A 14,583-nucleotide genomic window follows, 5' to 3' on the forward strand; every position below is an offset into this window, starting at 1 on the left:
GTTCCTGCCCTCATGGAAAAGAGAGACCTCAAATGGTAAACAAACTACTAAGAAAGTGTGATAGTTGAGCTGGGTGTGGTGATGGCCCTGTAGTCCCAGCTACTCAGGAGGCTGAGGCAGGAGAATCACTTGAGGCTAGGCAGTGGAGGCTGCAGTGAGCCAAGATCACGCCACTGCATTCCAGCCTGGGTGACAGAGCAAGTCTCTGTCTCTTAAAAAACAGAGAGGGTAGGGATTATAATTGTGTTAAGTGCCATGAATGAAAATTTTGGGCTGAGATACAGAACAATCATAAATGTGTCGGGGAGAGATGGGGGGACCTGCTTTAGGTAGGGTGATCAGAGAGGGTTCCTAGGGGAGCTGCTGTTTCAGCTGAAACTAAAGGATGAGAAGGTGTCAGCCAAGTGAAAAACCAAGGGAAGAGTTTCTGGGGAAGAGGGGACAACATTTGCAAATGCGGGAAATGTGGTGAGTTGGAAGAATTGAGAGAAGGGTATTGTAACTAGACCATGTGGAGTACATAGAAGAGTGGACAGTTTGGGAACCCAGAGAAGGAGGGATCTTTTCCTGGGGATGGAAATGTTTTCAAATTGAATTCTGGTGAGGGTTGCATAACTTTGAATAGTCACTAAAAATCACTGAATGATACACTCCAAATGGGTGAATTTTATGATATATAAATTATACCTCAATTATGCTATTTTTATAAAAGATGGCAGTACATCTTAGTTTGGAATTCTAGGGAAGGGTAAGATCTAGACATAGAGTAGGGAGTCCTTGGTAAGCACTTGCGGTCACTTAGAAAGGATGTGTAGAAAAGGAAAGCAGCCCTGGGTCTGTGTCCTGATGGCACTCCAACATTTCGAGGTTTGAGGTTGAGCAGAATGAGGAGGAGACAGAAAGAGAAACCGAGGAACCTATAGGGCAGGAAGAACACCTGGAAAGTGTGGAGTCATGAAAGTGAAGAGGAGAGAGCTTTGTAAGAAGGGAGTGGTGAACTGAGTAGAATGGTACAGAGGTCAGGTACAATAAGGGCAGAGAAGACCATTGGATTCAGCCTGAAGGAGATCCTTTTTGACCTTAAGTGTTGACCTTGACAAGAGCAGTCTCAGCCCAGGGATGAGGACAGAAGCCTAGCTTCTGGGCAAAAGGGCGAGGAGGGAATAGGAGGGGAGGAAGCAGTCGTGCCTCCAGGCAGCTCCTTCAGGGAATTTTGCTGTAAACAAGAGCAGAGAAATGAGGATGTAGCTGGAAAGAGAAATGGGGTCAACAGAAGGGTTAAAAGCTAGGTCGTGCATATCCAGAACATGTAGATATGCTGCTGGAAATGGTCCAGAAGAGAGGAGATTGGTGATGCTAGGGAGAGGGGAGATACCTGCAGAAACTGAGGCCCCCAGAAGGGCAGAGGGGGTGGAACTAGGGCATAAGGAGAAGGTCTGGGCTTTGTCTGGCAAGTAGGTGGGAGGGCCTAATGGGGGCACGCAGATGGAGAACCCGTATTACTTGATTTTCTTTTCCAGTGAAGGAAATGAGAAGATCTTCAGCTGGGAATGAAGGTGGAGGCAGGGCAGCAGGGTGGAAGAGCACCAGCCTTATGGCTAGTATCTTTCAGTGCCAGGCGTATGACAGGGGCTCAGTCAGTCTTTGTTGCCATTGAACATTGCAGGAGTTTTCGAACTTTGGGAGGCATAGAAGTGATCACCAGGGGTGGTTGTTAAAATGCAGATTTCTGGGTTTTTATCTCAGAGATTCTGATTCAGAAGACCCATGAGAGAGTCAAGAAATCTGCACCTTTAACCAGATCCCCAGATGTTTCTGATGCAAGTAGCCAGAGGGCTGTAGTTTGAGAATCACTGAAAATGTCTGTGAACAATAACGTGTGTGTGAACACAGCCCTACAAATAGGAGGCTTTTAATAAAGAATTAATAAGACGCAGTTCTTTTCAACAGACCATACCTTAGGCATAATTAGATTTCATATTTCATAAATAATTAAGACTCATTGTGTGTTGTTTTTAGAAAAAGACGAAAGTTCTTTGGTTTAAAAAGAAAAGGCAATTAAACATTAATGTATACTTTTCTTTGCAGGGGAAAGAGCAGAATGCGGCACCACCAGGTGAGAGTGGGAGAGTTGTGTTTTCTTTCATCTGCTGCCCGAGGTGGGAGTGGGATGGGGCTGGGGAGGCACTGCTGGGAGCTGGAGAAGCAGGGATGGCTTCTTCACCAATGTCCCCACGGGCTGGTGTGGGTGTGCCTAGGTGAGGCACAGTTGCTGCTTCGCTTCTTCTAGCATTAGACTGACAAAGCCACGCCCCTCCAGGCTGGCAATGGAAGGGGCGCTTTGGGGGCTGCTGTGTGGCAGTGGGGCACCCTCCCTTTGCGCTGGCCATCGGGTGAGACAGTATTGTCTACTCAGAGTGGCTGAGGGCAGCCTGTAGGAGCCAGAGGCTGTGGGGTGGCTGTTGACCTCTCTTGCCACCTGCTACACCATGCTGAGCAAACTGCCCAGCCTTGCTGCGAGGACCAGCCTGGGGTCCCCATGTACCAAGGCTTTGGGTCAGGCTCAGATTGCGCGCAGCTGGGCACACGCATGCGCATAGATGTGCACAGACTCCCCCGCTGTCCACACCCTGGCTTGGACCTCACGGGCACTTGGATGGGCTGACAGAAAGTAACACATGGGCAACTTCTGCTTTCTCTTCAGCTCGTTCAACATTCCCTTTTGCGCTTTTCCCTGAGCAGACCAGAGCCAGTGAACACTTTCCACTCAGCAGCTGATAGCTGAGGGGCTGACTTTACTCCCCTTTCAGAAAGCTTAGATCCATAAGTGGCTCTGTCACTGGCCAGGTTGTTTGCTTAGAGCCTATTTCATTTCTGCGTTCCCAGTAAGAGATATTGCACTGCCTAGCTGGAATTCAGCCAGTGGCCCAGAGGCCTGCACTTTTCCATCACATGGCAGTAGAGCGCTACTTTTTGCCTCACTTTCTGGGCCCGGGGACCTGAGGGCATTCTTTTCTTTCCCACAAATGCTTCCCAGTGGCCCCAAATCCTGAGAAACCGTCATGTTTGGCAAGAGCAAAGATGAACTCCCAACTCTCTCCTGCTCCTTGGGAAGGGAGTGGGGCAAAGTCTTGGAAAACTCTAGGGTTTTCAGTTTCCTGGGCTCAGGATGGGGAGACCGAGGGCTCGACAGAAGTTCAGCCCCTACAGCTGTTCCTCTGGGCTCTGGCAATTTGGAAGCATCAGGACGAGTCACACCAGGCGAGGCCCTTCCAGCACATGGGGCGGCAGATGTGCAGGGTCACTTTCGAAGAACCTGTTACAAACCTATTATAATTTTTTTTGTTTTCCTGGCAAGAGAATGTTGTCATAGTCTCAAAACAACAGAAGCCACATTTTACACCAAATTCTGCAAACAGTGAAACAGATGGGGGATGAATTGAGCTGTCCCTCACTTCCTCCTAATTCCTAGAACTCATGCAGAGAAGTTTGTTCCAGCAGAGTGTGGGAGAGGAGATCTGTAATCAAACCCTTGGCCAGGTCTCAGGGTCCTCCCTCAGCGGAAAGTTGAGGGTTTGTTTTTTTTTTTGTTTTGTGTTTTAAATAAAGCCCTCTGAAGTCTTCCACACCCTCCTTGACCTAGGGCCTGGGAAATCCAAGCTGAGTTTATCAGACCTCCCACTTAGACACCCTGCATTCAACTGCAGCTACCCTGCATTCAATTGCAGACTTAGCCCTGTGTACTCTGGTTCCTGGTCAAGGTCAAAGTAAACTAAAGTCTTTGTTAGTAAACTAAAAGTCTTCCCTTACCTCCAAAATCATTATCTAACTTGTGGAAATTGTTGCCAACAATGTCTCTGTCCTATGGCTCTCTCTCTATCTTCCATGGACTCCCACACAAGGTGGATATCATTTTTGGATGGTTATTTGAGCACGATCTCCTCAGCCAAGTTGCTGTTGACCTTGTATAGAGGAACTGGTTTTGCATATGGGCTACAGTATGTTATATTTTTCTCACATTTCAGAACCTTATCTTAGAATAGACCAAATCTGTAAAAACCCTGTAATTCAGGATGGCCAGATGTGATAATGCACTTAAATTTAAAAGTGTATTGTAAATGTCGAAGCAAGATGCAAATATAAGGTTTGATTATTGTGATTCAAATGAACGTCTGGCTCTCCTTACCCACGTTGACATGCCCTCGTGGTCTGGATTAGAGATGAAATCACTCGAGATCTTGTTCAAGCAGATGCAACACAGTACACAGCCCATGCATAGCCTCCAAGGGCCCGACTGGCATTGCACTACAGCATTGCCACCATTTGGGATGTTGACCTCCAAGTCCATTAGGTTATCTAGGGGAATTTTTCATCACATCCCTTTAGTTGCAGGATAATTTTGAGGCAATTTCCTGTGTTGCCAACGTGTGTTAATTTTCATCTTGATTAAAAGGCAGAAAGGGGACATTGGTCTCTGGTTTCTCTTTCTTCCCCTCTGTGGCTTTCTCTGTTCCTGTTTTCCCTGCCTCTCTTTCTTTCTTTCTTTCCTTTTTGCTCTGCATCTGAGCAGCAGAAGAGATGGAAGGCTTAGGCTGCCCCACTTTCCTTGGCCGGGCTGCCCCCCTGCTCCCCACTTTGTGCCCCACCCAGCACTTCAGTAAGTCAATATAGATTTGATATTGTGCAAAGTTGGGATAGCTACGTTTCCTTGTCAGAGATTCCAGACAGTGCACAGAATACCACACAAAGAAAGAAATCCCCGTGTGATTCACGCAGTCCTTTGCTTTCTGGATTGGGCAGGAAAAATGGGAAAACATATCTTATTTTCCCTTTATTCCACTTTGTAAAATTTAAGAAAAAACAAAAAACACTTAGGACTTTCTTTTAAGGAAACCCTCCAATTGGGCACCGTAGGTTTTTTGATATTGAGTGTCCAACACCTGCTTTAAGAGTCTGCTCTTCCTGGCCATGAGAATTTAACAGATAATTTAATGTTACTTCTGGATGTTCTATGATATGTTCTATGATACAATCACTTTCATACTCACACTAGAGCCTTGAGTGTAGGAAGAGCTGAATTTTACCACCAACCTCAATCACATTTTATTTGTGTGATCTTAGGCAAGTTTCTTCATCTTTTGTGGGCTCATTGACCTTGTATGTAAAGTGAATTGATATTTTTTCCCAACCTCACAGGGTTGTTGTGAGATTATCATGCAATGTGATAAGGAAATGATCTGGGAATGTTCAAAAACAAATCAAACACTATGAAAACAGGGTGACAATGTTGCTATCATCAAGTTATTTCTAATCCCCAAACTTAAAACCTTTGGCCTTGTGTCACATTTTTGACACTCTCTTTTGCTTTGGTATTTGAAAATTTAAGAGCAGATCTTGTAAGAAATCCCACCCCCACATACATACGTCCTCAAAAAAATAAGTAATTTTTGAAAAAGAAATGACATGGACTTAGCTAACCAAATTGACATAGATCCAAGATGGGCTTGAAATAATCTTGCCTGTTGTTTCTTTTCAAAATTTTGATCTGTGCTGTTATTTTGTTTCCGTTGTTTGGGTGGCATGATATTTGGATTCACCTGGTTTTTGCCCATGCATGTACTGGAGCTAGCAGCATTTGCTCAATACTCAAACACCTAGGAGAAGTTGGTTAGAGGTCCCTGGGGATGGCTGTCCTACTGAAGGAGACAGGTACAACAAGCCCAGTCAGCAGAGGCAGCATGAATCTCATTTATCCTGATTGGCTGCATAGTCCAGAAGATTTCTTGCCCACTCACAGAAATCAATGAAGATTTGGGGGACCAGGTCTTTGCTTGTCATGTGTGGACATTATCTGTGCCTGGCTGAGTCCCCACTTGTTGCTACCCAAATTTCGAACCAAGCCATTTGAAAATGAACTGCCTCTCTTGGTTAGGGGCCCTCTTCCTAACCTTAAAAAGCCCTTTGCCCCAGAAGGCTGGCACCATTGAGTCAGGCCAACTTGTGTGGTGAAATGAGCAAATAAGCCAACACAGGTATATGCATGGTGAGCAATTCTGGAAACAGGTCCAGTGTTTGTGGCTGTTTCACTGGTGAACTGTGGTATGGTTACGCCTCCCTGTGGCCAAGAGTGGAGCATACTTTAGGAACGGAAATCCTAAAGTAAAGCAAGACACTTTCAACCGGATCCCATGGCAAAGGTTACTGGGGTAGATGAGTCCTTGGTTGGAAATAAAAAAGTGCCCTAAGGCTCCATGATGGTGGTCTGGTAGGAAAAACCCTGAACTTGGAACCAAAGAGTCCAGAGTTTGGGGTCCAGCTCTGTCAGTTCTCCTTCACAGGAGGCTTCAGTTTCTGCCTCTGTAAAATGGGGCCACATATACAGGGTTGAGGTGGCATTAAGTTTAATAATGGATTTGAAAGTGGTTTAATTGAAAATGTTCTTGAGGCTAGGTACAGAGGCTCATGCCTGTAATCCCAGCACTTTGGGAGGCCAAGGTGGGCAGATCATGAGGTCAGGAGTTCAAGACCAGCCTGGCCAACATGGTGAAACCCTGTCTCTACTAAAGATACAAAAATTAGCTGGGAGTGGTGGTGCATGCGTATAATCCCAGCTACTTGGGAGACTGAGGCAGGAGAATCGCTTGAACCTGTGAGGCAGAGGTTGCAGTGAGCTGAGATCATGCCATTGCACCCTAGCCTGGGTGACAAGGCAAGACTCTGTCTCAAAGAAAAAGAAAAAAAAGAAAGTGTACTTGACTAAAGAACAGGATATTACCATCATCCTGGGGTCACCCAGGGACCCCAAAGAAGTTGCAGCCTCCCTCATGGTATCAGTTTCTTCATCTCTGAAATGAGAATAGTAATTGCCTGGCTCTTAGATCAATGAAATAAAGATTAGTCAAGTGCATTTGAAATGCCAAGAGGCATTAGGAAGATCAGTGCCCTGGTACATTGGGAGTTGAGACTTGGTGATAAATTTAAGCCAAAATAATGAAAATTAACCCTCACAATCATTTTTGAAAGTCTCTTGCTTTCTCAGGCTACAGATTACATCTCTCTCCCCTGATTCCCCCTCCATCTGGTCAGCTTTGCAGGATGGCAGCCTCTGATTGGAGTTTCAATGGTTTCTTGCACATGTCCTATTTTCCCCCTAAGATTTAGAATGCATTTGCGTCATGTAAGAGTTGCTCCTGCTTGGCATTGTGGGTAAATTAAGATCTCCTAAAACATGCAAAGGCCTTCAGATGGAACATTGGAAACCAATGTCTTGGCGGGGGGTCAGGGGCTTCCATTTACATTTTGTGTCCCCTTTAGTCGTGGGTTTTAAGAGCATCTTTCCCAGTTGTATGTTTATGTTGGTTGCTTTCTTGATTTCTTTTGTTCCGTTTTCCCCTAGGCCCCCCTGTCTTCCCCCTAAACCACAGAAAATGAGGAGACCTAGGCCTCTCTCAGTGTATAGCCATAAACTCTTTAACGGCAGTATGGAAGCATTCATTAAGGTACTTGCTGGGGAGCCATGGAGTCCGCGAATGCACCCAATGTAATGGCAGCCTCTGTCCTCCCGCCTCCCTGCCAGCAGACAGCCCTGTCCTTGGCCAGGCCCTGTGGAGCTAGTTCCTCGCTGCAGCCTCTCTTAGCTTCAGCAAGGACTTTTCACGGGAGCCGCTGTAGCCTCTAACTGGTTGCTCCTAAGTGCCCTGCACAATTCTCAGCCCTGGGGGGTAGGGATCAGATCATGACAGAACCCAGGGAAGTCCAAGTGGGGCTGAAATACCAGCGCAGCGGGCCCAGCCAGCCACGCTTCATTGCTTCAGCAACTGCAGTCCTAACACCTGAGGGACAGTCAGAGAAACCCCATTCCCTCACTTCACACCCACGTCTCCCAGGAGAAGCTGGATTGAAAGCAACACAGAGGAAATCCCTGTGGGTATCAGTGTGTTTTTATACACGTGAATTTTTTTTTAGTTGCATATATACCAGCAAAGGAAACACATACACTTTTTATAAGAGAAAATCCTCCCACCTAGTTTGCTTCCCATTAGGTGGTTTGGGAGAAGGGAGAAAAGTTGAGGTTGTCCCTTTTGAATTCTAGGTTAACCCTTTGTACCTTAAACTAAGTAGTTTAGCTAGGAGAGTTTCTCTTTTCTTTTCTCTTTGGTGTAAAGGATATGAGATTAAGTCATATCAGATATAATGACTCAAGGGAAATTAAGAAGATGATGGAGAAGCGAAGAGCAGCAGCTGGGGAGATACTTGAGGAAGGGGAGAAGCACTCTTAACATTACTTAGAGGAAGCAGGGAAGTCCCTGCAACTGATTTGAGAGCCCACTACCTTCTAATGAAGACACTCTCTGCAGAGAAGATGATAGGTATCAATCAGGAGAAAAAGCAAAGGCCCTTGGGCTTTGCCAATGATTTGGGGGTTATGGAGGCTGCCCGTGCTCTGGCTCTCTACTCGTGATCCTCAGACAGGGTCCAGCACAAGACTTGCAGGACAGCAAGAGACTGGACATGGGTTTGGCCTTAGGCAGGAGAGAGGGTAAGCAGGACCAGCCCGGGTCTCAGGACTGTCTCTCTCTGTGGGCTGAGTTCTGGGGAAGGGAGAGTAGGGAAAAGGGAAAGTGGAAGACCAGGGCCCAAGTTGGGACTGCCCAGGGGTGAGGGATGTCAAGGGCTGCTGTAGGATGCCTAAGAAGACCAAAGCGTAGAGGATTCCCAAAAGGAGGGGCCCATGGGTGTATCAGGAAGGAAGATCAGGAGGTGACCCAGAGGGAGGGGTTTATTGGGTCATGGGAGGGCGGGGCTGTGCCAAAGGAATCTTCTGTCTCCATCCTTCCTCCTCTCTCCTCCGAGACTTTCTTCTTTCACCCTTGCCCATAAAAGAGCCATGGTCCATGGCCGAGAGGGGACTAGTTACTCTCCCTTCCCTCAAGGAGCCAGTAGTGGAGCTTGGGAAATTTTAAACACAAAAGGCAGAAAGTGGAAGGTGATTTAGGATGAGCAACTGGTGAGTTATCCCTGCATAAACAAGTTTAGGATAGGTGCAGTGGCTCACACTTGTAATCCTAGAACTTTGGGAGGCTGAGGTAGGAGGACAGCTTGAGCCTGGGAGGTCAAGGCTGCAGTGAGCTACAGTTGTGCCACCACACTCCAGCCTCAGTGACAGAGCAAGACCCTGTCTCGAAAATAAACAACAACAAAAGAAGAATTGAGAGCAAAAAGAGCTATGAGCTCAAGCACAGTAGGCTTCTGGAGGGGCTTTGAAGGAAAGGTGGGCATGCAGAGGAGAATAAAAGGACAGAAGGAATTATTGAAAGGAAGAACAGAAGAAATGAAGGCTCAGAGACAGGAACATCCTCAGTGTGCTTAGGTCTTTGGAAATGGGTGATCAGTCAGGATACTTGGAAGGAATCAACTCTTATCTGACAGTATTTGACAAGCAGATGTTCTGTTAAGTATTTTTGTAATAGAGAGGTCCTATATGTAAGATGTGACTATAAAGTAATCTGACTTTATTCCTTCTGACCAACACATCATAACCTAGTCAACCACATGAGTGTTTGCCTCTTTGAGACAGTCATCTCGGGAAGCCACCTTCTTTCCTGAATGTGTCGGCATTGCTGCAGCTGCTTTGGTCAGTCTTCTTTAGAGCCTGGAGCATGGCCTTTACCAGTGGGGCCAAGACTATGTATTCAAATGGACACCTTGTCTTTGGAATAGAAAGCTCCGTTTGAAGCTGAGCTTTGCGATGCCATTGGAGGTGCAAAATGGCAAGAGGAATATGCTACAGTGGGGCTGTTCCACTGGCTCTGAAAAGAACACCCCAGCAGCGACAGCCCAGAGCACTTGAGCAGTGGCAGCACTGTTGGAATAAGTGCATCACCTCCTAAGCGGAAAAGTTGGAGGAACAATACTCATTTGACTGGGAAAAAAGGTGTGTTTGTTAAATACTATTTCATTCATTCATTCATTCATTCATTCATTTATTCATTCATTCATTTATTTATTGAGGCAGTCTCGCTGTGTCACCCAGGCTGGAGTACAGTGGTACAATCATGGCTTACTGCAGCCTTGACCTCTTGGGCTCAAGTGATCCTCCCACCTCAACCTCCCGAGTAGCTGGGGCTACACGCATGCACCACCATGCTTGGCTAATTAAAACAATTTTTTTTTTTTTTTGTAGAGGCAGGATCTTACTATGTTACCCAGGCTCGTCTTGAACTCCTGGGCCCAAGGGATCCTTCTGGCTTGGCCTCCCAAAGTTCTGGGATTACAGGCATGCGCCACTGCACCTGGCCTTACTATTGCATTGCTTTATAGTCACACTGTACTCATCACATACCATCAGCGCAGTTCAACAAACTCATACTGTGCACCTACTATGAGCTAAGTGGACGATGTTTTACAGCACAGTTTGCTGTGAAAGGTTATTAAGTTTCAGAGAATGAAAAGGCAGTATAATGTATTCAATCCTTCAACTATTGAGAATGGATTTTAATTTTCTATTATAATCCACATGCCATCTGAAAGAACATTGAACTAAGAGTCCCCAGCTTTGAAAAACCACACCTGTGAAAAGGTTTTTAATAAAATAACATCACTGGGACTTCACAATTATAATGGCTTAGAGGGACAAGGAAGCATCCCTGGGGTTAATAATCATAAGTAAATGTTGCTGGAGTTTGATTTATACATTTCTCAGATCCTACCTGAATAAACAAAAGCCTTTCAAAATCCTTGATGTTTTTTCCTCCTCCTCTCAGACAAAAGGAGAACTCATTTTTGTAAGAGCCAGTTTTGAAGCCTAGGAGGTTCACCTCTGGGACAAGGGGAGAATCCTCATCTTGTTTCTGTAAAATAAGCATGATAATTACCTACTTCATGATCCTTTGTGAGGAGGATTAAATGAGCCAATATATGTTATGTTTCTAGAGCACTGGATGGCACATGGTAAGCACTATGTATTACCTACGATTATTAGCATTAATTTTAGCATATTGCTCATAGAACCTGTTCGACCAGGCTGTTTACTCAGTTCTGGGATTCTGGTAGATTTAGTCAGCATGTCAGGTAGCAGACAGTTCCAGTTGTTGAGATGCTGAGAACTGGACAGACGACACTAACTAGAAAGCACACATCCTCCAGGAGCCTGGATGGGACAAGTGCTCACCCCAGAGACAGACCTGCTGCACAGTGGAAAGAGCTGACGGCACTCCCCTGAAAATGGGCATTATCAGTGGCTTTTAGTGAAAGTAAAGGCTTCCGTTCTCCCCCAAGCTCATGAAGGCATTCTGACTCAACTTCCCTTCCTCCTCCAGGCCTTTCTCAGCTTTTGTATTCCTTAGTGCCAGTGTAAGGGTCAAGAGGGGAGGAAGGAGAGCAAAGTCAAGTGGATACCTAAGAAAAGCAACTGAGGGTGTATGGCAGGGAAACATGGGAAGCTGTTTGGAATTTGGCATCAGGTGGAATCCTATGGGTCTCTATCCAAAGGGTGCCTTGTAGACATGATCTCGTTAGAATTGAACTTTTTACCAACAATGAGGTTTCTTGAGCTGAATTCCAGGACATTGTTCCAGTAGACATAAAGGTGTATTTCTGTCCTTTTTGTGGGCAGCTGGACGTACCTTATGGGGTCGTAGGTAGGCTTTTGTCCATGCGTGCATAAACAGTCCCTTTTGTTGAAGAGAAGCTAGGTACAGGGACGGGAATGGGTCCAGTCCACACAGTTGCTGCTCTTTCACCAGGACTGAAAGAGGCCCCCGTGTCAACTGGTGTCTGGGAGGGCAGCTAAGGCAGCCACATGGGAAGGCTGGCTGGGCGGCTTCCAGAAGTCCCATAAGGCTCCCAGGCTCGGGGGTGACCCTCCCCACAGGCCGGCTGTTTGACAGGCTCCCCAGGACCTTGGCTGGCTGCCATTGCATTTCGGCGTTCACGGACTCTGAAGGATCTGCTTACTCTAACTGATCTTATTCCTGCATAATCTTTTCTTTTTCTCCTGCTCTGCTGCCTGTTTATTTTTTGTTATCAGAGGAAGAAGAAATGCTCGAACCAGGAACCAGGTATTTACTAGAAAGGCCCGTTAGCCCCATTCACCGCGATGGAAACTGTCTTTAGTGCTGACTTCCAGAACAGAGCCCACCTTGCCTGTTGCTGATGGGTCCATATTCTTGTCCTGTCCCTGGGCACAGTCAATCGAGGAAAGAATTCACAGGTGGGGTGTGGAGGAGCCAAGAACGTATCCAAATCCATGCTGTCTTCACAAGAGCATATTACATGTGCCTCATTGTTTACTCACCTTGTGAGAAGGCTAGGCCTTTGATTTGGCCCCTTTTAAAGAAAGTTTAAAAGAATTTGATGCTCTTTAAGTGACCTGGAATAACAGAGAGGTCAACCAATAATGAAATCCAAAAGAAAATATCTCCCCTCGCCATAATCATTTGTGGCTGTAGACCAGTCTAGGAAGATGTCATTGAAAATACATTCACATCCCAGGTGCCTGTGTTGAGAATTGCATCTTTTTCAGCCTTTTAGAGTAAGGTTGGCCCCTAGATCGCCAATGGCTGACATCGGCTGCCTCTAGAGCTTTTCCCTGTGACATATTTATTGTTAAATGCAGTATGCATCTGAGTGTTTAGTTGTGACTTCATGAGTAGAACTGGTCTTCCCTTCTTAGAGCTCAAAATTTCCACTGGGGGCCAGCCTTGCTTCTCCCGTGGTGTGCCCTTAATTCTGACATCAGGTAAATAGGATGAGGACTTGGTCCTTGAGCATTGAGAAAATAGTGTTGAGTTGGGACAAAGTGGAGGGGGAGGCAGAGAACTCTTCAAGGCCAAACTCCAGCAGCCTCCATGAGGTGGTTCCCTCTCCATTGCCCAAGTGGGCCTGCCAGGCCTCCTGAGCCCAGATTCCTTTCCAGTTGGATAAGAAGACAGAGCATTTCTTTAAAATGATCGTAGCTATGCCTTTTTGTGCATACAGCTGAAGACTCTCTGTTGTAACTGTCTGTGGAGACTTTAGGATTAGCAGTTCCTTGCTTGTTTTCCTACTAATCTGATGGTACTAATATTCTGGCTTGAGTCTGTAATCTGTGTTTGCAATGTCTTTTTCCTGTGGTGGTTGTCAAGTCCCATAAAACTCACGATTTTTCTTTTCTCAAGGATTCAGGACAAGCTATACCACTTGTAGTCGAGAGCTGCATCCGTTACATCAATTTATATGGTAAGCTGGATCTTGGGCCAGTGTTTTCAGCAATATGCAGAACAGGTGCTAGGCTGTTCTGATAGGAAATGAGATTCTAATTTGTCCTGGAAGATTTCCCGTCACAGCTCTGCTTTTGAGGGGGAAAGTACTGCACACAGCAGCTGCTCTTCTGAGTGCTGCTTTTGAGTGTGTTGGGGGATGGAGATCATGGTGAGAGGATCCAAGAACTAGGAAAACCGGAGAGTAGAAAGGGCATGGACAAGAGAACTCAAACCTGCAGCTCTGTGCTTTGAGCACCGAATGGAGTTTGCCAGTAAATCAGCTAATACTACTAGATTATAAGCTCCATGAAGGTGTTAGGTTAATGCCAACATAATTGCGGCTTTTGCCATTACTTTTGAATGGGAAAAATCGCAATTACTTTTGCACCAACCTAATAATGGTGTCTGGGATTTGTTAATTTAACCTCTCCCAAGTCCCAGCCAGAATGTACTCTAGAGTCTAGCTCTTCTTGAAGGCAGAACATGTCTGTGTACAGGGAAGGAAACGTATTGATACAAAACTTCTTGTGGCCTTTTCCTTTAAGCTCAAACAGAAGATCACAGATTATGAAGCAGATGTGTCCCAGGATTTTGGCCAGCTGTACTTCACCGTGCAGGCCATTTTTGGAGACATTCATAGGGAACGACTCTGTTATAAAGAATCGGGGGAAGAAAGGGACAAGCAATGGGCAGAGTCACTGGTATTCCCAGTGGTCTAATGAACTCAAAGTCTCATGGATTTACTACTTCTTTTTCTGTATGTTTCTTTTTTAGGACTCCAGCAGCAGGGGATCTTCAGAGTGCCAGGATCTCAGGTGGAAGTCAATGACATCAAAAATTCCTTTGAGAGAGGTGGGTGCAGAGTGACCATCTTAAGCTTGTGTGTTAAGCTTGTGGCCAGGGGAAGCCAGGGTGAATGTTCACATGTGTCTCGGAGCCAGTGGTATGCAGAAGCTGGCCTGCAGTGGTTTGCAGGAGCTGATTGTGCACATCTCTTTCCAACTTCACAGTCAGTGACTTTGTCCTGGTACTTGGAATAAGCATGACTGGAATGTTTACACCACAGAAATTGGCAAAAACTAAGTTCTAATTGTTTCCTGCCAAAGAGCTAACTGTTTAACATTTACCTACCACCAGCACCAGCACCAGCACTGCTACCAGCACTACAATTACTGCTACTACTGCTATTACTACTATTACTGCTTATGGGTGACTCTCTCCAGTGGGCTGCACAGTGGTTGCTGGGAAAGGGTGCCTTGTAAAGAGCTCTGGAATATTTACGTGAATCTGTAAAGGATGCTACATTTTAGAATTGGAAGAACATAGAAAACACTGAGTGACT

At 45.9% G+C, this 14,583-nt stretch overlaps 1 protein-coding gene across 8 annotated transcripts in view; it reads left to right on the top strand.

The window, feature by feature from the left end:
* SRGAP3 (SLIT-ROBO Rho GTPase activating protein 3) overlaps positions 1–14,583 on the top strand; it is a 315,323-nt gene that overhangs the window by 257,137 nt on the left and 43,603 nt on the right. For 5 of the 8 annotated variants that reach the window (XM_021933198.2, XM_021933193.2, XM_009200280.4 and 2 more), the window contains exons 11-15: positions 2,089–2,116; positions 4,571–4,657; positions 12,029–12,059; positions 13,158–13,218; positions 14,016–14,093. In XM_021933198.2, the coding sequence (XP_021788890.1) occupies positions 2,089–2,116; positions 4,571–4,657; positions 12,029–12,059; positions 13,158–13,218; positions 14,016–14,093 (285 nt within the window). Of the gene's footprint in view, positions 1–2,088; positions 2,117–4,570; positions 4,658–7,396; positions 7,500–12,028; positions 12,060–13,157; positions 13,219–14,015; positions 14,094–14,583 lie in introns of all 8 variants that reach the window. The other 3 variants (XM_021933194.2, XM_021933197.2, XR_643522.4) reach the window with 3 other exon arrangements.

This window comes from Papio anubis, chromosome 2, assembly GCF_008728515.1.
Source record: "Papio anubis isolate 15944 chromosome 2, Panubis1.0, whole genome shotgun sequence".
Lineage (NCBI taxonomy): Eukaryota > Metazoa > Chordata > Mammalia > Primates > Cercopithecidae > Papio > Papio anubis.